Source organism: Heteronotia binoei, chromosome 11 (assembly GCF_032191835.1).
Source record: "Heteronotia binoei isolate CCM8104 ecotype False Entrance Well chromosome 11, APGP_CSIRO_Hbin_v1, whole genome shotgun sequence".
Lineage (NCBI taxonomy): Eukaryota > Metazoa > Chordata > Lepidosauria > Squamata > Gekkonidae > Heteronotia > Heteronotia binoei.
In genome coordinates, this window is record NC_083233.1 from 51,485,374 (window position 1) to 51,510,080 (window position 24,707).

At 44.4% G+C, this 24,707-nt stretch overlaps 1 protein-coding gene across 1 annotated transcript; it reads right to left on the reverse strand.

Annotated features, from left to right (window-relative positions):
- Positions 1–24,333, reverse strand: PRODH (proline dehydrogenase 1). Its single transcript, XM_060249003.1, has 14 exons — positions 23,963–24,333; positions 22,215–22,423; positions 19,089–19,123; positions 16,284–16,427; positions 14,011–14,075; positions 12,946–13,062; positions 9,003–9,082; positions 8,200–8,281; positions 7,295–7,387; positions 5,732–5,878; positions 2,883–3,058; positions 2,687–2,785; positions 2,417–2,505; positions 1–453 (listed from the first exon to the last, which is right to left on the reverse strand). The coding sequence occupies exons 1-14, from the start codon at positions 24,308–24,310 to the stop codon at positions 260–262; spliced, it is 1,878 nt and encodes a 625-aa protein (XP_060104986.1). The 5' UTR covers positions 24,311–24,333; the 3' UTR covers positions 1–259.
- Between the last annotated feature and the right edge of the window lie 374 nt (positions 24,334–24,707).

The window sequence follows — 24,707 nt, forward strand, 5'->3', positions numbered from 1 at the left end:
TTTCTGTAACATGTTTTTTTTTTAATTTGGGATGGAGATGGATGGACAAATCTGAAACAAACTCCAGTGTGATGTTAAAAGGAAAACCCTCTTGGCATAAAAAGCCCCGTGACAGGAAGCAGGGTCCATGTGGTTGCAGCACAGCAGAGAAGGAGATGCTCAGGAAGTGCTGTATGCACAGGTGGCCAGCAAGGAAAAGAGCTGGTGACCTTGGCCATGCCAGCTGCTGGTGTCCAGGCCATAGCACCTGAAGGCAAGCCTAGGGTGGGCTTGGACTATAGAAGAGGGTGCCCGAGAACAGCCGTCTCTTGAGCTCGGCCCACAGGAGATGCTGCTCCTGCTTGGCTCTTGTCATGAAGCCTCGATTCTCCTGGGCTCTCCTGGACAGGTAAGGCAGCACTTCGTTCACAGCCCCGTAGGGGACGTATTTGTAGACTGGGAAGCCAGCTTGGCCTAGAGGCAAAAAGAAAACAAGGATGAAGGGATCGTGAATTCACACTCTCAAAATGCAGCAACACTCCTGAAGAGAATGGGTGAGCACACTCTTTGGGCGTGTTGCATTTTTACAAGGAGAGGATGCCAGACTTAAAGGAATGCTGGCTAGGCTTGAGAGAGAAACAACACATGGCGGTATCTGAAAAGAGGACATACGGAAAAGCAAATCTTACCACTCCTTGGTTTTATTCCACCTTCCACATAGCTCGAGGTAGCAATGTGCAGGGTTCTCGCCTTATGATGTGAAACAGGTAAGAAAAAACTAAGGGCCAAAGAAAATGTAACACCGGGAATTCTGTGGGTGGAGCTGTCAGTGTAAATTCCCCTCATCCCCTTAAAACAGCAAATTGTGCAGGCTGCAAAATCCTATGCTGTAACTGGGGCAAGCAGGCACCATGCTGTAACAGCAGGACTTGTCTCCCAATAAACATGGAGAAGACTGGACTGCAGGGTACATCAATCATAGAGCGGTTGCTGTCATTAGCATTCTGGGGTAACAACAGGAGTTCCTCAGAAGCTCATCAGGATCTCATCATGAAACTATCTGCTAGACAGTTCAACATCCGTCTCCTCAGCAACATGCAGATCCTTGGGAGTGTTTGGTGTATTTTCAGGCCTGTTGGACCTTACAAGCAACAACTGGTCAGTCCTCTGGAGCTCGCTGCTGAACTGTGTAGCCTAGAACATGGAGCTACATATTGCAAGGGACTCCACTGGTGAAGTCTGGGCAGCCTAAAGTTGAGCTCCTTCACCTCTTCCTCCTGTCCCTGGCTTGCCACCCTGCAGCCAGAAGCAGGGAGACCTGATGAGGCTGTGTGGCGACCTTGGCCAAGCAGGAGGAGAGTGTGGCCTCTCCCTTTCAGAAGCTGGCTGCAGAAGCAGGAAAACCCAGCAAAGCTGCCCCTCTCCCTCTCATACTGCTAAATCTGCTTTTTGTCATCTTAGGAGGGTGAGGCAGTTGGTCCCCTTCCTGGAGCGTGGTGACCTGGCAACAGTGATCTATGCAACGGTCACGTCGAGGTTGGACTACTGTAATGCCCTCTATATGGGGCTGCCCCTGTGCCGAACCCGGAAACTACAGCTAGTGCAGAATGCAGCGGCCAGGCTGTTACTGGGGCTCCCCTGGTGGGAGCACATACAGCCGGGGCTGCGGGAACCGCACTGGCTGCCAATAGTATACTGGATTCATTACAAGGTGCTCATTATTACCTTTAAAGCCCTATATGGCCTAGGACCTGCCTACCTTAGGGACCGTCTTTCCCCACATGTTCCCCAGAGGGTACTTCGATCTGGTTCACAGAATTTATTGGTAATCCCCGGGCCGAAGGAGGCCAAACTGAAAGTCACCAGAGAAAGGGCCTTCTCGATTGCAGCTCCCCACTGGTGGAATCAACTGCCAGAGGAAGTGAGGGCCTTGCGGAATCTTGCCCAGTTCCGCAAGGCCTGCAAAACTACTCTTTTCCGGCTGGCCTTCAATTAACATGGAGCCTATATTGTAGAAAGTAATAGGGTTGCCACTGAAAATGTATAATATTAAGAGTTTAGCACCAAACTAATTTTTGATTGTTTTTATTATAAAATGAGTAATTTTATAGAATGGATAAATTATAATATGTATTGTTTTAACTGTTTGTAGTGCTTTTATGCTGTAAGCTGCCCTGAGCCTGCTTTGGCTGGGAGGGCAGGATATAAATCAAAATAAATAAATAAATAAATAAATGCTGCGGGGGTCAGGTGGGCACATCCACTGAGGGTATTGCCCCTGTGTGCCCCCCTTTGAATCAGGCATCCACCAGAGTAACCAAAAGCTTTCCACATTGCAAGAAACATGAGACACAGAAGCAGCAGAAATTTTAAACCAAGAGGAGGATGGACTTGGGTTCAACATGATACATCCCAGCAACCCCATGTAGAAGCTTACCAAGAGGGAAGGTGATTTGGTCACACATTCCCAGGAGCTGCCCAAAGGAGATCTTGTTCTCAGAGGGATGGATGCCGAGTTCTGCCATCCTACAGTGCCGGGAAAAATAATTTAGGTTCCCCTTGAAGCAACCTAGGTGCCTTCCTATCTTGCCCATCATAGCATGCCTGATTACTCTCAAGTGTACTCTGAAGTTGCGTTCCTGGCTTTATCAGGCACAGGGCTCCCTTCTGCCAAAGCAGGGGATACAGTTCACTCACTCCCTGCTACCTGTGAATTGTGAACTTGACTGTGTCTTCATTGTGGGAAGCCACCATCACGTTGGCTTTCCGATGGTGTTTGATCTCCTCAAGGATGTAGTCCAGGCATCTGCAGGGCACAGAAAGACAGGAGCAGGAAGCTAAGGGAGCTGCCTGGGGCTACCTTGCCCTTCCTGCTTCCCCTCCAAGGCTTCCAGCCACCTTACCTATGGTACATCTCACTGGTCTTCTGGTAGTTTGGGTTGATGGGGTCCTCGTAGCCCAATTCCGCTGCCCTGCTGCGCTCCTGATCCATGTAGGCACCCCTCACCAGTTTGGCTCCAAAGTGCCAGCCTTCCCGACGGGAGAGCTCCACGTCCACAGTCACATTATCATAGGCTTCCTGCTCCGAGGTGGAGGTGGGAAAAGGGAGAGCAGGTTGGCTGCCGCAGTGAGGAAAAGGCCAAAAGGCACCTATCCAAGGCATGACTGGCCAGCACCCACCCAAAGCTGCTATCATCATCCTTCTGCCCTCCAACTTAAGCTTGCTAAAAGAGACTCTTTTTTCTTTTCTTTTTTTTTTTAAAAGGAAGTTCATTTTATTCAAAGGAGCTTACTTCTAGAAGAGTATTCTTTGGTTGCAGCCCCAGTTTTTAAAAAACCTTTTAAAATTATTTAGCAATACTAAAAAATTCAGCATATATAACATAAAATATATATAAAACAGCAGGCTAGGTCTACCATGCAACACAATATGATGCATCATTTACTGTATCTCAATCACAGAGTAGAGTCTGTCTTTAAAAAAGACCAACATTACAGATAAACCTATTTACCAATTAACAATTCCATCTTTTGGATCATTCTGTTCCACAAACAAGCTAAACTATCTATATCTTTATTTCTTTGGTAATCAGTCAACTTCACCAGAATATAAATTTCCTTTACTGAGCACTAAGCCCGTCAGGGGAGGGTGGGATACAAATGTAAAAAAATAAATAAAAAAACTTAAGTAACCAATCCTGAAAATCAAAAGCATTAGATTGTTTTCAATACCTAGCAAAACCCCATCTGGCAGCAGTTATTATGCGTAAAGCAATTAGTTGTTGATTTCTAGAAAAATCAGGGAGATAGTTCAACAATAATGACTCTGGTTTATAAGGAATTTGCTTCCCCAGTGGACATGATGTAATTTCTATCACTTGTTTCTAAAAATTGGGACCTGATTTGATCCAACAGCTTCAATTTGATCCGACAACTTCAACTCTTTTACCTCTTATTTTCTTTTAAGGTACATTTGCCAGCTGTGTAGGGATTCTGATCTCGACTTTTCCCTTTGTTCTCTGCCTTATGAGGAATCACAAATTCTTTTATTTTTGGTATTTTTGTATTCTCTGCCTTACCCCACAAGGGATAGCAGATCTGTATTGTGTCTGTATATCTCAGCAGGCATCTGTCTAGGCCAGATTTAAAAACCTAGCATCTACTGCCATCTGTTGAAACATTTCTTTCCTCATAAAGCAAGATGCATTTTCAATTTTATGTTACTACATTGAGAGTCCCAATACACCAAGGAGAGCTGGTTTCCCAGTAAGCTCTACAGAAAGAACGGCTCATTCCTTGCACCGTACTGGTGTCTGTTAACTCATCCACACTGGCTCTAACCCAGGCTTCAGCCATCCTGTAGAAGTCAACATTGACTTTTCCCTAATGACGTGCCAATACAAGTTTTGCAGCTGCCAACATATTTTGCAATAAAGATTAGATGCAAGTCAGTTCTGAACTATCAGACCACATAGTCATCCATATTATTGTGTTAGGACTGAAATTAAAGTTGGGAATGAACACTGTGCCCTTTAATCGCTCTCCTTTTTTGTTCACATTTGTTCAGCATTTTGCCTGAGGAAGAGTTCCATTAAACACTAAAGTGCACAAGCTCATTATGAACTGCAGCTGGTTTTAAATCATTGTTTGGTTTCTTTGAGTGGACCAATATGCCCTCAGCTCCCTATGGCTGCCATCTCATCTCCCTGCTACCTGATGGCCTTTTCAGGCTTTAACAAAAAATGACATATTGCACTGTGTTGACACACTGTGCGGCATGTGTATAAGTGCTGTCAAATCACTTCTGACTTAGTGCAGACCCTATGAAGTAATGTCTTCCCAGTGTCATAATGTCATTAACAGCCATTCTCAGGTCTTGCAAACAGAGGGCCGAGACTTCCTTTAGTGGGTCAATCCATCTCCTGTTGAGTCTTCCTCCATTTCTGCTGCCTTTATCTTTTCCTAGCATTATTGTCTTTTTCCTTTTATGTTGCCATAGTATTATAATATTACAGTAATATGCCCGTTAGCCAGGGCTTTTTTTGTAGCAGGAACTCCTTTGCACATTAGGCTACACTCCCCTGATGTAGCCAATCCTCCAAGAGCTTAGAGGGCTCTTAGTGCAGGGCCTACTGTAAGCTCTTGGAGGATTGGCTACATCAGGGGGTTCTTGCTACAAAAAAAGCCCTGCCTGCTACAATTTTTTTATAAAAACCACAACAAGGCCACAAAAAGCCCTTCAGTGGCAATGGGTAGGATGGCTGCAAAAATGCCCCCAAAGTGGTTGGAACCTGGAAAAAAACCCCCACACCTTTCCATCCATACTGGCACAAACAGTCTTCAGCTGCAATCTTTCAAAAAAGCAGGTTTAGGAAAGACTGCAACCAAAGCAGGGCAAAAGTTGGAAGGTGGTGTGCAGATCCTGGGAAAAAGACTATGCCTGTTTGGGAGTCAAAGCAGAGCCCAAGTAAAGTAAACACCCTAGGTTGACTGTCTTGACTCAACTTTTGCCCTGAACTCCTGCCTTCCAGGTATCAAGGGGCATCTCATCTACATTTGAAGCACCCATTTAAGGATGCAGCAGCCACATGCAGATTGCATGAGACGCCCAGTGCCTGTGGGCAATCTCAAGAGGTTCCCCTTCAGTGCACACTGCACACCATTGCCTGGACCCTGGCTGACTGAGTAGTGCATTCGCTTGTGGTGGCAAGAGGGCCTTGGGCCGGCCCTGGCTCCATCCTCATCGTCTCACCTTCAGGTAGCACTGGTAGGTGTTGAAGATGGTTGGTCTCTGCTGGTTGAATCTGCGCTGCATCTCCAGGGTGAGGCGGCTGATGGCCGGCTGGAAGTAGGTCTGTTCTGCATCCACCATTAACCTCACATCCACCTCTAAAGCTTTCTGAAAGGGACAAGGCAGATGGGGTCATAGCAGCGCAAAGGCTGTGGGGATCTCCTCTGCCACACCCACCCAGCAGCCACATGGGAAGTTCATTTCCAGTGTAGCACTGTTCATGAAGGATCACAATTTGTTTGAAACCTGCACAAATTCCATTAAATAAGGAGATCAATATGTGATTCTTTTGCTAATTTCACAGCCAAAATTTAATTTTTCATAGAAATCATGCAGCTGTGTAGTGTGACAACAGACACATCTGGATCTTAGAAGACTGTTTCAAATCACAGATTCTTCCACAAGATTGCTTTATAATAAATAACTAATGCTCCTCATTACATTTCACATGCAAAAAGCTACTCATCAATTTCCTAGGCATGTAGACTCTCTTCATGAATTGTGTTACATTGGAATTGGTCAATTAATTTGCACTTGAAATAAGATATTCTAGTGTTTTTGTTTGTTTTTTCATTCTTTGTACACTGTAAGTCCTGATCGTTCTAACATAACTTGGGAAGTTCATGGCAGAGGGCAGCCCTCCGTTGCTATTTTCTGTGACAGCAAAGTCTACACACAGAGGAAATCTAGCTCTGAATAACAGTTTACAAGTGGGAAACACAGACAGCCTGTTGCCTTGCTGGGGGCTTATGGGAGGCCTCTATCTGGCCATTATCAGAAACAGGGTACTGATTTTGATAGGCCTGGATCTATTTAGTACATTTTTATCTCACCCTTTCTCCAAGGAGCTCAGGGTAGGGGTATGTTGGTCTCTTCTCCACTTTATCCTAACCAGCCCCGATAAGGCAGGTTAGATAGATTGACTGGCCAAAGGTCATCCAGCAAGGTTAGGATGAGAGTGTTAGTGGCCCAGGGTCACACAACAAGCTTCCATGGCAGAGTGGGGATTCATATGCAGTCTCCCAGATCTTAGCCTGCGAATCTAACCACAAAACTATATTCAGGTTCTACTGACTTCATATGCAGCCAGTCACCTGAAACTAGCATCCAGGTATTGACTTTTCTTGTCAGGCCTAAAAGACAGACCTATGTTGTTAAGTATGCTGATTTTACAGATGGTTAAAAGAAAAATAATTGGCTTAAAATCTGCATATGGAATTTAGAGGTGAAGTTGTCCTATATGAAGCCTTCAGTTTGCAATTGGCTGCTACACTAGCACCTCCATCGCTGGAGGAGGGAGACCATCAGCATTAAAGAGTTGCACTCAAGTAAAAGGAAAGCACCCCCTGCCAAGGCTAATATATATGACTCCTGGGGGAAAAATAAAATATTTCCTGAGTATGGTGGAGTCAATCCGGTCAAGGACCCCCAAGTACAGCTTTATTGCACATCGGCTTCCTTTATTGGACACCAGAGATATGCTATGCTCCAGGCACAGGGAAAATGCCACTCCCAAGTTCTCACCTTGGCCAGGACATCCATCCTCTGCAGCAACCGTTTCATTTGCATCTCTTCCTCCTCTGTGAAGCGAGACAGCAGGGGCTCAAGCTGCCCTGTCTGCAAGGAGAGAAGGCATAGAGGTCTCTAGCTGAAGTAACCAATCACCGTCTCCCTCACCCAGCCCCTGTACCAAGAAAGAAGTCTCCTGCACAGGGAGGACTGCAACTCAAGTGAGCAAAACAGCTTTGAAAGCAAGCTACCCCCAGTCCGTAAGTGGAGAGCCCTGGATACTTGCCCCTGCTTCCTCTCCCCCGCCCCCCGCCAGCCACAAAAGAAGCTAGGGCACTGACCCTCTTTTCAGCTCACATATCAAGCCAGAGGACTTGGGACTGTATCACTGTGGCCTTGTGAAGCTGGGGAGCACAAATGGCAGCTTTTTCACGAGGTCTCTTAGCCCCAAAGGGAGCCGTGACCATGAATGACAGCCCTTAAACTAGAGAAGCAGCACAACCCTTGGGAGGCAGCATCAGAACAGCAAGTAATTAAGGAGAAAATTGATTAGTCTGCATTTGCAGACTGACCACACCAAAGCCCTGCAAAGGCAGATAGTGAGTTTGGCAAAGGTCACCAAAGCTACAGTTATGGTTAAAAGATGCCTGGGGTGGTGGTACAATATTGGCTTCTGCAGCTAGCTTATCCCATATCTGCAGAGAAGAGATTACAGTGTGGCTAGCATGACTGGCAAGGGCCGAGGGTCTGGCCATTGCTCTCTTGCTGATTAGCAACCCAGCAGCCACAAAGACTCACAGAAGAATTACGTTCACTGAATTCCCAGCTCAAGGGAGACAGAGCAATTCTGACAGAAGGGGAAGGATCCCCAATGCCCTCACAAGAGTCTCTGGGCCCTTCCAGCAGGCCTGGCTATATACCTTCATGTTTGGGATGAGCAGCAGCTTGGAAATCTTTGTGCGGGTGTCAATCAAGCTGTTCCAGTCCAGCAAGTCCACTGTTCTGAGGGTGGGGAGAGAAAATAGGTAGCACTTTCAGTGCCTGGACTGGGGTCTCTCTGTGTGAAACTCATTTCCTTACTAAGTCGCACAGAAGGTCTCCCACTCTAAACTGGAGTGCCCAGCACAGGAGACTGGATCTAGGGGTGGCAAGCTCCCAACCTCCGGTGGTGCAGGGGCAGGCTTAAGCTGCTATGGGGAAAAATAAGAAGCTCCAAGAAGACTGGAACCCATTCCCCAACTGATCAGTCTGTCTTCTGTCTCCATCAGGCATTGCTTTTTTGAGCATCCCCTGAAGCCACAGGAAGCTAGAAACCTGAACTGTAAAAAATAACAACGAAGACTTTCAGGAGGTTGGATTTTGAGCTAGTTCTCCTTCCTTTAATTTTTTTTTAAATAAATAAATCTTTATTAAAAACAAAGATCTTTGACTTACAAATGCATATGAAGAGCATAAAATTATATCATTCAATAGCATTGCAAAAAATAGTCCAAAGAAATACTGCATAAAATAGCATGAACAGAGAAATAATAACTAAATACGAGCCAACCCAAGATGCTTGTTAAAACACACATATTCACATGGCACAAAAGCTACCAAAAGGGGGAGGATCTTTCACCAAAAAGTCCCTGATCCCAAATATGGGAACCTTTACCTTTACCCAAAGCAGCAGGTTCAAAGAGTCTGTTACCAAATACCACCCTGCCCTGGCCACTGTACTCACCCAGATTCGCCTAGTTTCTCACCGGTGAACCAGTGCTGGCTCTCTGCCTTGGTGGCAACTCCCAGCTTGGCCAGTGCCTCCTGCCAGAGTAAAGGAACAGGCATTGGACCTTGCATTACAGCAGGCTGCCCCCAACCCAAGCTCTTTCATCCAAAGGATGATGATGATCTTACATTTCTAGACTGCCCTCTCCGGTAAAAACAGGGCTCAAGGTGGTATACAATAATAAAAACATTCATATATAAAAATTCACAATCAATAGAATAAAATACCCCAATTGTCCTAGTTTGATGGCACTAAAACAGGAAGCATTCACCTTGGAAATCCTGCAGCCTCTTGAGAGGGGCAAGCTAGGTAAAGGAGTCTCCCCCTCCCTGGGAAGGCTGCCTGATCCTTGCCATCTCTTCCCCCCCCCACCCCGCCCAAGAAGCCTAATCCTTGCAAGATGCTGTTCTTTGCTGTTTGGATGCAAGAAGTGTCATGATCAGGCTGGGCTTCAGTTTTATCATCATCATCATCATCATCACCATCACCATCACCACCATCCTGCCCCCTGCCCAGACTTTTGATACAACAGCAGAAGTTGCCAGTCATCAACATAAATAAAAGCTTTAACTGCCCCCCTGCCTCCACTTGAGAGTTTCAGCTATAGGGGAAAGAGAAAGCAATGATGACGGAGAGTTTATAAATTCAGCTTCACTCAACATGATGGAAGAACCAAAAAGAGGAAGACCAGCCAAAGCTGGCTATTTTTAAAAACCAGACTGTATTTTTTTTTTAAAAGAAGTATACTTGGCATAAATTCAGCAGTTGGGACCATCAAGTTGAAAAGTTTGGACATACACAAAAGATTACAGATGGCTAAAATTTATAAAACTCTGTTGCTTTGAAAATTCAAACAGAATAAATTCCTTGCAAAACAGGAAGGGAGAGCAGAGAATGTGCAAAGGTGAAAAAGAAAAATCACATTCTTCAAGACATTTTTCATTAAGATGAATTGCTTTATAGTGTTGTAAACACAGATAACACAAGGCTGACAGCATGGTTAGCAACATAATTCTCATTCCTCAAGTAACCCAGGATGATCAAGGGGAGATGCACAGGAAGTTCTAATGTAAATGGAAATATATATATATATAGCACCAAACCAGATTGGTTTCTCTTTGGGATATTCCAAACACCTCAGCATCTCAGGGTATATATAAAAGCTATTAACAGATGTTTCTTGTTTTACAGACTGCTTAAGAGAGAGAGGCAATAACTATCCTAATTTCCCAAAGCATATTACTGAGGCAGAAGACCAATCTCTTTAGAAGCCCAATATAAAACACTAAACATCTATTTTAGCAGTATGAACTATTTACAATAAGTTCAGGGATAGTTTATTCAAAAACAGATTTTTTTCTGATAACATTAGGAAGTTATCCAAGCCCTCAATAGTAATATAAAGGATGTATTTAATGCTGGATATTCAGAAGGCCTTCATTATAGTCACAGCAAGTTGAGAAAAGTTAGCTCAGTGTGGCTTTGGAAACGATTTTGAGATTTTGATTTTCCTGATGCATGTTCATCTTTAAAAAATATTTATCACAATTCAGAGAAGGAATGTATTTGCAATGGGGAGCTCAAAGATATCCTTCGTCCTTAGCAACGAACTGAAGTTTTAGCTATTGTGATAAAAAAGATAATAATAATTATTATTATATGGCAATGTGTACAATACAGCCAGGAGATCCTAAGATTGTCTGGCAGCCAAAAGTTCTAACTTTTTCAGCATTATGCACCACTAGGTGGTGAGCTAGAGTTCTTCTTAAGGCAAGAAACGTTTTAGAGGTGGTTTGCTATTGCCTGCTGCTGCGTCACACTTTATTTTATTTTATTTCTGCGGATTTATATTCTGCCCTTTCCCAAATTGGGCTCAGGGCAGATTCCAAAATATCAAACAGTAAAACCAATAATTACATATTACAATAAAACAGTAAAACAGTTAATTAAAAACATATTAAAAATCAAAAAAATATTCCTTGGAGGTCACCCTTCCAAATACTAGTCAGAGCCAACCCTGCTTAGCCTCTGAGATCCAATGAGATTGGGCTAGCCAGGGCAATTACAGGTCAGGGGAATAATCAGATGAAGAATGTCAAAGTGCTTGAACAATCTAAATTGACAATACATGCAGACGATATTGCGTCAATGCTGGTAGACCTAGTAAATTCAGTTGAAGCAGTATTACAGGCTATAAAAAATTATGTCCTATAAATTATGGCTATAAATTAAACGATGTAAAACATGAATTTTTAGTATTAAACATTAAACTACAAACCCAAAAAGCAATTGACAATTTTTGCATAACTGGGATAGGAGATGGGGAGATTTAGTATTTAAGCATAAACTGTTTGCAAATAGAGGCGCTATTAAACGTCAAACTTTATTCATTAAAAAGATTAATGATCAGGTGGAGAAGGAAATTATCAAACTATTAAAATGACTATTTACCACAACCATTTTTAATTCCACCTATTTACAACCCAGAGCATGTTTGAATACAATGTTCTTTAATGGGGGAAGACATCTAGGGAAACTAGAAAACGTCTGCAACACAATTAAGGAAGGATAATATATTAGTACCCCATCTACCTAAACTGGAAGCTATCAAAAACTGATACCCCCACCAAAAATAACTAGGGAAGTCAAGAACAGAGGCTTCCACAAAGGCACCCTTGGAGAAGAAACAGCAGCAAGCAGGATGGGAGTGGGTGAGAAGAGTATGTCCGGCCCCTGCACCACTCACACCCAACATTGCCCTCCCCTTGCCTCCATCATGCCTGCACTGACAATTGTGCCCCCACTCCCCCACCAATGTCCAACTCCCCCTACCCCAGTTGAACTGCAGTGCAAAACTGCACAATAGATGTGCAAAGAAAGTTAAAGGCTGTTAAAAGGCTAAAGGGGGCAGGAGGGTGGGAAATACAAAGTTTAATGTTGCCATTTTGAAGGAACAAGTCAGATCTGCCCCACCATACTTGTGAGTGGAGCTCTGACCAGAGCCTTCCTGCAATTCTTCTGAGCTGAATTTACAATATATGTCAATTTAATATGTGCCATAATTTTAACTAAGACATTCTGTGAATCAACAGAATCAACAGAAAATGGGTGCCATTTGAGAAATCATCGACTTCTTTCAGTTAAAGGAATTCTTATCCAACACAAATGCTTTCTTAATGCACACTGAGTATGAAGAAGTAAGGGAAGGACAAAGAAATCAAGAGTTTGTGGAAGACAAGAGCACAGAGAAATTTGTTCTAAGAAGTAGAAGTCTGTTTTTAAAGAGAAGGTAAATATGTCAATTGCTGCTGGTAACCAATGAATGGAAAAATATGGAAGAACTGAATTTACAAAGATAGTTGGGAAGAACTTGCAGCAATTCACTTACAGTTAAACTCATCCATTTGATTAGATTTAGAGCCAGTAATTAGAGGATTCAGCAATGTTATAAGAGCTGGAACAAGTAGTCATTTTTGTCAGAATATATATAGGGAGAACTGAAAGAACTGTGCAACTGTAGTAATTGACAGTAAAACTTAACATCTGCAACAGATGTGGATTATTAGATGTATTTTGCAATTAATGGACTGGACTGCTAATAGGAGGTAATTAACTTAAACGGCAGATATATTGAAGCCATTTGAAACAGGAAAAGACACTAATCTCAGGTACTTTAATAGAAAATTATTCCATGTCTTGTATTCAGTAACCAAACATTATTGTGAACAGGACTGAAAATATATTTTAAATGTCTGAATTACAATTTTATAAAAAATTAAAAACACTGCCCATGATCTTGTCTCTTTTGATCAGACCAAAGTGCAAAAATAGAGCAATTTTGTCCTCTAGTGCTCCAGGGGAGTGTCATCTATGGGGGAAAAGGCAGGGTAAGACTCACCTGCAGCTTCTTCACCTCCAGCTTGGTCTCCAGGGCTGCAAGTCCCCCCTGGCCCTGTTCTGCAGCCATCTGGTGGAAAAACCTCCGCCACTTCACCAGCACCTCTGAGAACTGCAGCTGGAGATAAGTAGAGCACAAGCCCTGTTATTAGGCAGGCTCTGCATGGGGAAGGAATCTCTCATGGGTCAGATGGCCCATGCATGAGAACAGGAGAAAGGCCCTGCTAGGTCAACTGAGTCAAGCACACTGCTCACCAGCCAGACGCTGTGAAGCCAACAGCTGTCTTCTGTCCCACAGCCGACTCTCGTTCAAACATGCCTTTGCCTCTGAATATGGCTGTTCCATGACAAAACATTTTCAGCATGAATTTATCTATCTCCTCGTCAGCTACCAACCTTCAGAAACTGTGAATTCTACAGATCATGTTATGTAAAACTACCTATGCTGAACTCACGGTCAGCTGTCAATTTCAATGGGTGATCCCAAATTCTCAGTATTATGTACGTGAGAGAGCTCCTCTGCACCACTCACTTCCGTAAACCATTATTCCATAATTCCTCCAAGGAGCTCAAAGCAGGATTTATGGATTTGTCCTTCCCATTTTATCCTCATAAATTGTGAGGCAGGATTAGACTGAGTGGGTATTATTGCTCCAAGGACTGCCACAGAGATTGCTGGGTGGGTGGAAATTCGATCCTGGGCTTCCTAGATCGTAGGATATTGTGACCACCACGCCACACCTTTCCCCCTAAAATTCCAACCACTATGTTTCTTTTCTAGCTGCCACCAGATTCACAAAACAAAACACAACCCCATACCATACCAACAAGTTGGCAGGAAATACGAAGACAGCACACTTTCAGCCCCAGAGTACAGGCAAGGCCTTTCAAAATGGGGAAGCTTATCTTACAGAAAGCAACAAAGGAGTGGGCTAAATAAGCCTTCCAGGGAAGGAAGCTCTATAGGTGCAATTCCACTGCATGGACAGCCCTTGCTGTCTTGCTTGCAAAACCAAATCACACTGGACAGACAGGGGAGCAAGGCAACAGAGTGCATTTCACTCACCAAGAACTGAGGCCTCCCCAATGCAGTAAGTTTAATAGCCGAGAAGCCATCTTTTGAGCTGCCAGCTGTAAAGAGAAGAATAAACATAGTTCATTCGTTTCCTCAGGAAAGCTGTGAAACCCCATAGGCAATCTTTTTTTTATTGGCTTATCCCATAAACAAAGGTCATTTTATAGAAAATGAGGTGCCAGAGCTCATTTGCATAACTCATTTGCATATGCCACACACCTCTGACATCACCGGAAGGTGAACTAAATTATATCCGCTCAGCATCTACCTGAAAATGCTTCTTGAATTAGAATTGCCATCATAAAACCTTACTCTCATCATACTTTTTCGATTTCTCCTATGTGGCCATATATGATGAAGATTTCCATCTGTCTGCTTTATATATGTTTTGGTTATTTTCCCATTTCTTGTGGGGAAAAATATTAGAAAGTTTGTCAAATCGTAGAGTTCAGCAAAATTCTCCCAGGGGGGTTGAACAATGGAGCCCAGAAGGAAGTATTATGGGGTGGGTGGGGAGAATGAAAGAGCACAATAAAATTTAGAGGTTCCGGAGCTCCGCTCCTGTGAGCTCCTGCCTAAAATCAGGCCTGCCTAGAGATGTGAAGGCTGGAAAAAACCCAGAAAAATTCGGGAAAAAACCAGTTTTCCCCTCCGTTTTTTCCCTGAAGCCTTTTTTGTTTTTTTCTGAAAAATTGGAAAAATTGAAGAAAAGAAAAGAAAAATGATCATGGAACGTTTTATTTTAACACTATGAATAAAATATTTTAAGACAAGGTGTTCAAATATTTTCCAAATCATTTCTAAAACATATGTATGGTATCAGATTATTCTAATTTCTATGCACTGAGGACAAGCAAATCCTAGGTGATGCCCATTCATTAAAACTTAGTTTTACACTCCTATAAGAACATAAGAGAAGCCATGTTGGATCAGGCCAACGGCCCATCCAGTCCAACACTCTGTGTCACACAGTGGCAAAATTTTTTATATATACACTCACACTGTGGCTAATAGCCTATATGCTTCCCCCCTCTTCAGTTACTTTTATGAGAATGAGTTTTTTATTTTTATTTAATACTGTGGAGAGGAAATATGAATAATTGTTACTACTGGATTTTTAAAAATTGTGTTGTGGAGGTTTTTTTGTTTGTTCCACATAAACTAGTAAACAGTTCAGGAGATGGTTGCTCCATTTGTTACAATTACAAATATTATTTAAAAAGTAAATTCTCTTTGTAATAATTGTTTGGATACACTATATTTTTAATATGCTAGTTCTGATAATTTCATGCTAAGTAAAATTGTCCTATTTTATGTTTCTAAAGTTAGAATGACTTTCAATCTGAAAAAGAAAAAGGAAGTGCTAATGTAGCAATTTTTTCAATATTTCTGAAAATATCCGTTTCCCCCTGAAAAAAAAAAGGAAAAAAACTGGGTTTTTTTCCGAGCTTCAAAACTTCCAGAAATTTTAAATCTCTAGGCCTGCCATAAGAAATCTTATCCCTAGTTGAACCACTTCACACATTACAATTCATGACATGACAAAGTTCTTGGGGCCTTTGGATCATATACATAGTGGGAGTTCTGTTCTTCCCAGACAGGTGTGTAGGGGCCAAACTGGATTAGTACTCTGGTCCATGTGGAAAAAGAGCTTCAGCATCCCCCATTCCACTATTTTCCCTCTGTCCTAAGGCAAACAGTGTTAGGTGCATGTGAAACCCTTCTCCACATCCACCTTGGTCATGATCCAAACTAGGTCCCTTGGAAAGAACAGAACTCCCCTCCCCCTAATACATGTGACCCAGTCTTCGTGGCAAACAATAAAGTATTTATAACTAGGCGAACTCCCCCCTCTGCTCACCTATACATTTGACCCAGTCTTTGTGGCAACCAATAAGGTCTTTGTACGTAGTGGCTTGACCCTATGAGGCACAGAAATTTGAGCCCAGGGGATCCCAGTTCAACCCAGTAGTCCACTACTCTGGTTCTTAAAAGGGGGTGGTTTGAATATATGGAGCTTCTTCATGTAGAGCCAGACAATTAGTCAATCAGTCCAGCATTAACTCTTATGGGCAGCAGACCTCCACAGTTTCAGTCCTTTCCTTTTCACTGAAAATATCAGAGTTTGAATCTGGCACTCTTTATGAGCTGTGGCCATTCCTCTATAGCAGAGGGCCCCCCTTTATTTCCTGGCAGGACACTGGGTGCATAAAGATTTGAGAGGGGCTAACATAGAAGGTTCCAATGTATGATGCAGTGCCTACCTGAAGCTTCTATGCACTGCAGAAAGGTGTCCATGTGCCGGTCACATTTGGCTTCATCTGCATAGAAGTAGGTGCGAGCGCTGATGACACCAGCCCGTCGATCACCAAACCTAGGATGTGCACTGTATCTCTTTTCTCTTTGCTCTGTGGGAAAATTACAGCAAGTAAGTCCTGGACTGATACCAAAGCTTTGGAACCTAAATAAAATTGCTCTACAATAGCTTCACAAGCAGGTTGACATCCCTCCACTTACCTACCAACCCCACTCCTACCTTGGGCTCTGAGGCCTTATGAAAGCTCCTGAAGGGATGTGGCAGTGCTAAGAATCCTTTTTAGCATAAACTGGACCTCTAGATCTTCCTGAAATTATTCTGAGGTTCTAGAATGAGCTCCCTGCAATGATCATGGTGAATCACTACCTTAGGTTCTTGCACAGAAGTCAAGATTGTTTCATGCAGCTCTGGGATACTGTCAGAGCCTGCCCTGCTGTCTGCTACAGCGGTCAGAACAATTTATATGTTGGGGAAACTATTTGCCTTGATACATACGCTTAGGCACTGGCTTAGGCCTAAAGCCTGCCTAAACTGAAAGCTCACAGAAAGATGAGGTTTTTTTAAAAATACAGCAACACCTTAAAGAGTAATGATTTTATTTCAACACGAGCCTTTGCCCACTTAATCAAAAGGGCCTGCAAAAGAAAGTTGTACTGAGGAATTTTTAAACAGCAGATTAAGATAGTGAGGAGTCAAGGCTTGGCATGAATTATAGTTCTGTGGTTAAATTGTTTTTCACAGAAGGGAAAGCAAAAGTAACTCTTCTGGGAAATCACCCCTTCTCTAGGAAGAGTTTTTGCTTTCCCTTCCTTCAAAAGCATGACAACAACCAGCAGCCTCAGCTAGGGCTGCCAACCTCCAGGTGGTGGCTGGAGATCTTCCACCATTACAACTGATCTCCAGGTGACAGAGGACTATGACATTATACTCTGAAATTTTTCCCTTCCCCAAAGCCCACATCTTCCTCAAACTCCACCCCCAAAACCTCCAGGTATTTCCCAATCCAGAGTTGGCAATCCTAGCCTTACCTTTCTATGACCTTTCAATTTAGATAGGCTTTGGACCCAGGACAGTGACTAATGGCACAATCCTAAGCAGAGTTAGACTCTTATAAATCCATTGAAGTCAGTACCTCTGCTTTGGACAGCACTGTAAGCACACCCCAAGGCAAATACCACAGAACTTCTAGACATGGCAGAATTCACTGTAACACTGGATTTAATAAAACCTTCTGGAAGTAAAGAATTTGGAAAGGTTCCATACATAGAAAACAATACATGACAAACTCATCTGCCCTACTGGTACAGAACTGAGAGAATCAGTTCTGGATGATTTAAGGCAAGATGTTTCACTTGTCACATGTTCATCAGTTAGGGTTGCCAGCCTCAAGGTAGGGCCTGGAGATCTCCCGCTTTTACAATTCATCTCCAGCTGGCAGAGATCAGCTTCCCTGGAGAGAATGGCTGCTTTGAAGGGTGGACTCTAGGGCATTGTACCATGCTGACGCCCCTCCCCTCCTCTTCCCCTGCCTTCTCTGAGATCCACCCCCCCCCTTGAAGTCTCCAGGTATTTTCCTACATGGACCAGGCAACCCTATTAGTGGAAGTTGCATCATGTGATGCTTTACTCATCAAACACTTATCAATTCTACTTTAATTAAGAGGCCATTATTATGAAAATGTGGTCCAAATGGTGCCAGATTACCTTCTAAGCAATGTCTGCAAAACGAACTTCAGTAAATGCATAGGACAAATCTCATGATGTAGCCACCATGGCAGAAAGACAAAAGATTTTAGAGGAAAAATAAGTATGCCCCAGATGTTCCATATGATGGATATTAACTAAATTTTACTGAATGGCACAGAAGTTGATTGCTGCATAGTGTAGTAATTTTATTTTTGCCATTGTGAGCCAAATACACACATTTTTAACTATCTCTACAAAATGTTGGACAGTGCTCAAATCATTTTTGAAACCTGATGGCAGCATAGAAAAATCTTTGCCTGTTGGGAGCTACAAGCCATAGCTACTTCAGCTGTAGCTGATAGGCACAGCTCATTTATTGATAGTCTTTATCATTTCTGATAACAGAGAAAGGTGATACAAGAACAGAAGCCAGCATTCTGCAGGAGGAAATGGAGGAACATGAGCTTGTGTTTGTTAGTGTTAGAAATCACATGTTGCTTTCTATTCAATGAAATCCTAATTTCTGTAACTTATTTCCTATTTGCATTAAAAAGTTTCTATAAAAGCATATATATGATTCCTTATAGGTTTGGAAATATTAGGATACAAACAGATCATACTGCAAGAAAAGGATGAGTTCGACAAGTTTCTTTGCATATATGCTAAAATAAGAGTTTATATTTATATTTCCATCAAGTTTTTTTTTTGTCAGCAACATTCTTTTTATTAGGTAGGCCTCATTACATTGATATAGCTTAAGGCCTCATTATATCTACTCCAGCCCTGGTTAGTGGTATATCACTTGTTGGCAAAATTAACACTCCTTGAGAGAGCAAAGAGTCCACAGGACTGGTCATCATGCACTGTAAGTCAGCTCATGGCAACTTCACATGGATTGTGGGCTAGCCTTCAGCTTGTCTGCTTCAGAGGGAATGCTAGAAAGGCCAGCTCCATTTTACATGCTATTGTGGCAGATACTGAGGCAAACCTGGAGCTGGCTGGTGGTGGAAAGAGAATGGAAGGACAGGAGTTAAGAAGTAGCTGCCCAAAAAGGTCTTTTACTTACTGCCTGTCTCCTTCTCAAATGCAGAGGTACAGGAGCTGGAAGGAACAAAAACACCCTAGTGAGTCACAGCATTATCTCCATGGCCCATACTACCTCACCCCTCAAGACCTGCTATGGGCGTGCTATGCAGGTGCTCCAAGAACAGCTGAACCACAGAAGTTTTACAGATTCCAGAGGGCCAATCTGTGAATTGTGCAGAGTGCCTACATGGAATATGACTTGTTGCTGTATGTGAAGAGTGATGGACAGGCATTATCAGTGGTTTAATGATTCTATCCAGGAAGAGACAGTATTAATGATATAAATAGGCTTGTTTAGGCAAGAAATTCATGGTTGGTCCAGGATGTGAACTCAGAAGTGCAAACCTCCAACCCAACTCCATCCATTAGGCTACACCAGCTCAAGAAACTCATTGCTTAGATTTGGTAATAAAGGCAGCCCTTAAATACACACAGGCAGACACAAGCAGGTAGAAGTTTCTATTCTGTGCAATACACAGGGTGAGACATTGAAAGGAATACTGCAATGAAGCTGCTGCTTAAGGTCAGCTCATGATCACTGGACAAGAGATCAGGCAGGCGCCAAAAGCAACTCAGGAGTGGCAGCTTGTAATATGAGAGCTGTGCAGAAATTAGATCAATTCAGTTCTTGTAAGAAAGTCCTTTGACGTGGATTATGAATGTTGGCCGAGCTGGTGAACTCATGTCTAAGCAAGAACAAAATAAAGCTGTGGGGGGGAGGGGGGACAACTGTGAGCTGCCTCAGAAGATGCAGCAGGTCTTTTTTTGCTTTGCAGCAATGCAAGAAAATCCTTTATCAGGATCATTGCCGACAAAAGTGCAGTGCTGATTCTATCTACATCAGGGAAGGCACCTAATTTTGTTAACATGCCCCCTTTAAATGAGGAAACCCCAGTTTATGGCCTGAGTTCTCTTGACTAAAGTCAAAACTTCAATCTCTTTCTCTCCTCCACCAGAGGCATACTAATAAGGTTAGATATAATTACTACTGTTTAAAGTAATATCAGTTTCCTTTGCGGTATTTTTACACACATGCCCAAGTCAGGGACATCAGCCAGGGAAGAGAATAAAAAAAAGTTTCATAACGACATAAAACTCTCCTGGGAATGGGCTTCCTTGTGCATCCCTGAACTCTACGCTTAGGGGTCAGCTAACTCCTTTACTAGTGCTATTTAAGAACAACCTCCCTTCTGTGGAGCTAGCAGAGGTACAAACAACCTTAGATACAAACCCAATATTTGTAAATACATCATACCAGGCAAGTTAATGGCCCAAAGTATGCAGCCTAAAGCAGGAGTGGTAGATCCCAGCTTCCATTAAGGATGGCAGATGGAGATCACTTTGACCCTTGGCCAGAAGGCCCGACAACTTTTCCTGTGCAAGCTTGAGCATGACCACATTAAGTGGTCCACTCAGAAAAGGAGAAACAGTTTATCAAGAACTGATTATGCGATGCAAGGAAACCCCACTGTTCAAAACACAGTTTCCATTCAATGTGGAAGTACAGTTTGCATAAAGAAGGGCAGCTGAGCAGGAGGAAGAAAGAGGCGGCCCAGTTTGCGATAAGTCCTCTTCCTGGGGTGTCCAGCTTCACCTTGTACAGAGCTGCACATATTTCTGCCAGCTCCGCTGCTTGCATAAGGGCTCTGCCTCTTTAGCAACCAATCAGGCTGAAGGAGAGGGGATTTCTCTCAGCCAATCACGCTGCCCAGCAGCTCGTTTTTCTTACTTCGGAAGTGGGCAAGTTGTACATTGTGTACTGAGCAAAGAGAAAAATCCAGCCTGTGACATAAGAGAAGTTCCTGATTCCCAGCCCACAGCTGCAGGCAGGCAATTTGACACCCTTCCCACCCGCATTCACTTTCACATCAGAAGTCATACATTCCTCATGTTTTCATGCTGCGAAAAGCTGCGTTTCCTCTGAAAACTTAACAGATAGGTTTGGTAGTGAATGGTTTATAAGCCTGTCATTTTATAAAGGACTTTAGCTGCATTCACATCTTGTTAGATTGTGCACTGTAGCTACAATCCATTCCTGGATTAACCTGTGTAGACAAGCCAATACAGCCACAAATAATCGCAGCAGCCATACAATCTGAAAATGCAGCCATGAACTAGAAGCCTGAGCACTCACAATCCTACAAGGAACTCCCTCAGAAGTGATGCTAGTGTAGTGCAAATGGTGGCCAGTTTCCAGTTGCCTTTTCCAAAATGAGGAGCAGTGTAAGTGTGTGAACCAGTCCAAGTGTTACATACATGAATCCTGATGACTCTACTAAAGACCACATAGCTCATTATGCATCCAGACTCCAGCATTCCCATTTTTGGGGAGCACGGAGGCGACAAACTTAAAATGATTAAACATGCATTTGTCACCCAAGTCCTAGAATTGAAAAAGAAATATACTACAGAGAATTTGCATTGCTCCCTCTGCATTCCAGGCTGCCTTCTGAAACTGGAAAGATTAGTTTAAAAGGAAGAAATGACAGATAAGGCAACGCCCTGGAAAGAGGTCACAAAAGGGCAGCTCTTGTACAGTTCTCAAATAGTACCCTTTGGATCGCTCACCATGGACAGTCCCTGCGTCCTTGGCATATCCTCCCATTCTTTCGACATTTAAGCCAGTTTGGGCTAAAAAATTCTGAAATATAGACCTTCCCCCCCCCACAAAAGGCCAGTTTGTCTTCTTTCAGCTGCCTTGAATGCAATGATGCAATGCCATACATCAGCCAGCAATGTCAACACTATCCTTTACTCCATCAAGCTACAGCACAGAGGGGAGGGAATGGCCTGCATACCTATTGGGCGCAATCAAGCCAACTTGCCCATTAGGAAGCCCCAGAGGGTTCTCTTGCATTATGTGGCCTTTTGGCCTCTCTGTTTACAACTGCCTCTCTACACATTCACGTCTGGGGTTGATGACATAATCAGCTGGCCATTCAGAAGTGACGCAAAAGCCCAGTTTGATGCAACAGCCGAGTCCAGCACCCCAGCCATCCTTCTCTCATGCAAAGCAGCAAGCAGAACTCCTTGGTGGTGCCTGAACTAATGCAACCACTGGGACCACATGCCCCAACTTCCAGGGAAAAGGCCTGAGCATGCTTACTCCAGTTCCTTCTTCTCTGCCTCCTCTGTGGTCAGGTCCTCTTCCACACTGTAGTCCAGCACTGAACCAACACCATATGCATGGTTGTGCTGGATGAGAGGCTTGATGGCTTCTCTGTTCTCCCCGGCCACAAACTGTCCATAGAAGGTCATTTTCATCAGGTTCTCAAAGAGCCGCTGCCCCAGCAGCTTCCGGGTGAGATTCATCAGCTGCAAGGGAGAAGCAGAGAGATGAAGAGCACCGCATCTTCCCTTTCAGCACTTGGCTGGGAAGCCTGCTTTCTAGGGGTCCTCGGGACTGCAATTTGTTGAGGGGAAGACAGACCCCCATTTCATTAATTTGAAAAGAAGGCTCATGAGAAGGGCCTGGAGTTACTAAAAAGGGTGAGATTTTATCTCTTCCCTCTCATGGAAGGGGACATTTTGTGCTCTCCCCCTGTTATTGCTGCCCAGAGGAGCACAGACAGCGTTGTTCTTCTTAACTGCACGGGAGGAAAGGAGCCGAAGGCCCTGGGTACTTTTTATTTATATTGTTATGAGCTTACTCCCAACATATTATCCCACATATATTTAGGTCTTCTGTTTTTTATTAACTAGTGGCGCCACTTTCTTGGGGCACTTTTTGGGTGGTGGTGGTGGTGCCATAATTCTACATCTGAATCTCTCATGAGAATCTGATAAAGAGCACAAAGTCTTTGATACGACAGCTCCAATAACAAGATGGCACCATGGAAACAGCACTTCCCTCATCATACCTTAAAAGTACAGACTGTCCATGTTCCTGTAAGAGGCACCCACAGGTCTCCAGGAAGCTCACAAGCAAGGCACAAGGGCAACAGCCACCCAGTGTGCTCCAGGGACTCAAAGCTATACTGCCCCTGACGATGGAAGTTCCATTCAGCAATGGTGACTGAACAGGTAAAGCTTCAAATGCTTTTAAAAAAGGCTATCTAACCCAGCTGTTCTTCTTTCAGCTCATGTCACTACACTCTGCAAGTCCCCCCATCCCACTTCTCTAGGCAGAAGAGAGACAACACAGTGCAGGGGCAGCTATGCCAGAGCACGACTTGGAAGAGCTAAGTTTGAATCCCCACTCAACCATGGAAGCTTGCTAGGGGCCCACAACAACCCACAAAGTTGTTGCTAGGACAAAAGCGACTGATATTGTAAGCTGCTTTAGATTCTCATGGGGGGAAAGTGGGGTACAAATGTATAAACAATGTATAATAAGTGTCTAAAATAAATAGAAGGAAGAGGGGATTCAAGGAGGAAAGAGAAGAGAGAGAAGGTTGTCTGGTAGTGGAAACAAGAAAGCTTAGACAGTGGGGTCTTCCCCAAAGGATGGGCTACTGAAGGAAAAGGAGGAAACCCACATGGGGGGGGGGGAAGCAGGGGAAGAAGAAGAGATGTCAGCAGAGAAAGCGCGTTAAGTCTGCTCTGAGGCAGCGCAGGATCCATATGGTGCGTGTGTGTTTGGGGGTGGGAAGGACGGCGCCTCCAGGGGAAGTTTTCAGGCGCTTCCAGCAGTTGCGAAGCCGGCGAAGGGAAGGACGGAGCAGCCGGCAGACAAAGGCAGGCGCGCCCAGGTGCTCCCTCTTGGCTCTTGGGCGGCGGTTGCAGAGCCAGGAGAGGCACGCGGCACTCGCTGCTTGGGGCAGCAGATCCCGCTGGGGCCACCTCCGCTTTACTAGGGCAGGGCAGGGCAGGGCAGACTCGCGCTCCAAGCCGGCGCTCGCCCGGCTCGCTCACCTGCGGGGCGCGCTCCACCAGCGGGTCCACGGAGCAGAGGCCGAGCACCAGGAGCCCGCGGACCAGCTCGCCGGTGGTCTTGCTGCGGAAAGCCTCCCGCGGGTCGGCGAAATCCACGGCTGGCGGCGGCGGCGGCAACTGTTGGGGCCGGGGGGCTTCTTGCGAAGGCGGCGGGACTGCAGCTGCTTCGACAGCTCCGGAGGACGATGAAGCAGCGGCGGGGGCGGTTGCAGCAGGAGCCGGCTCCGGGGCCGTCGCGGTGGAGAGCGGACAGCGCCTAGTGAGTACAGCCGAGGCTGTGCGCAACGCTCGGGACCCTCCGCGGATGTTCTGGCAACACCCGGCCATGGTGACTTATGATAAAGAACCCGACACACGCGCCTAAGCACTTAAATAGTCACCGAAGAATAACGCCACGCCCACTGCCATTAGAAGCCCGCCAATTGGCCTCTGCTCTCCAGGCCACGCCCGTCTAGTTGTACCATACACAGGGTCGCTAGGAGATCGTTCTTTCTTGCTTTTCTCCAAGCCGACAGGGGTCCTGTCACCACTGGAGGCTGGGCGCAGAGGTTTCATTTTCCTCCACTGTCCTTCTCGAGGCTCTGACCCCGCGACAAAAGCCTAGCCACGTCCTCACGCATTCACAGAAAAGACGCCGTAGTGGACGATTTCAAAAGTAGGGGCACAAAAGTAGTGGCGTATGAAGGTCAACTCAAAAGTCACAAAGTAGTAAAGCAAGCTTTCC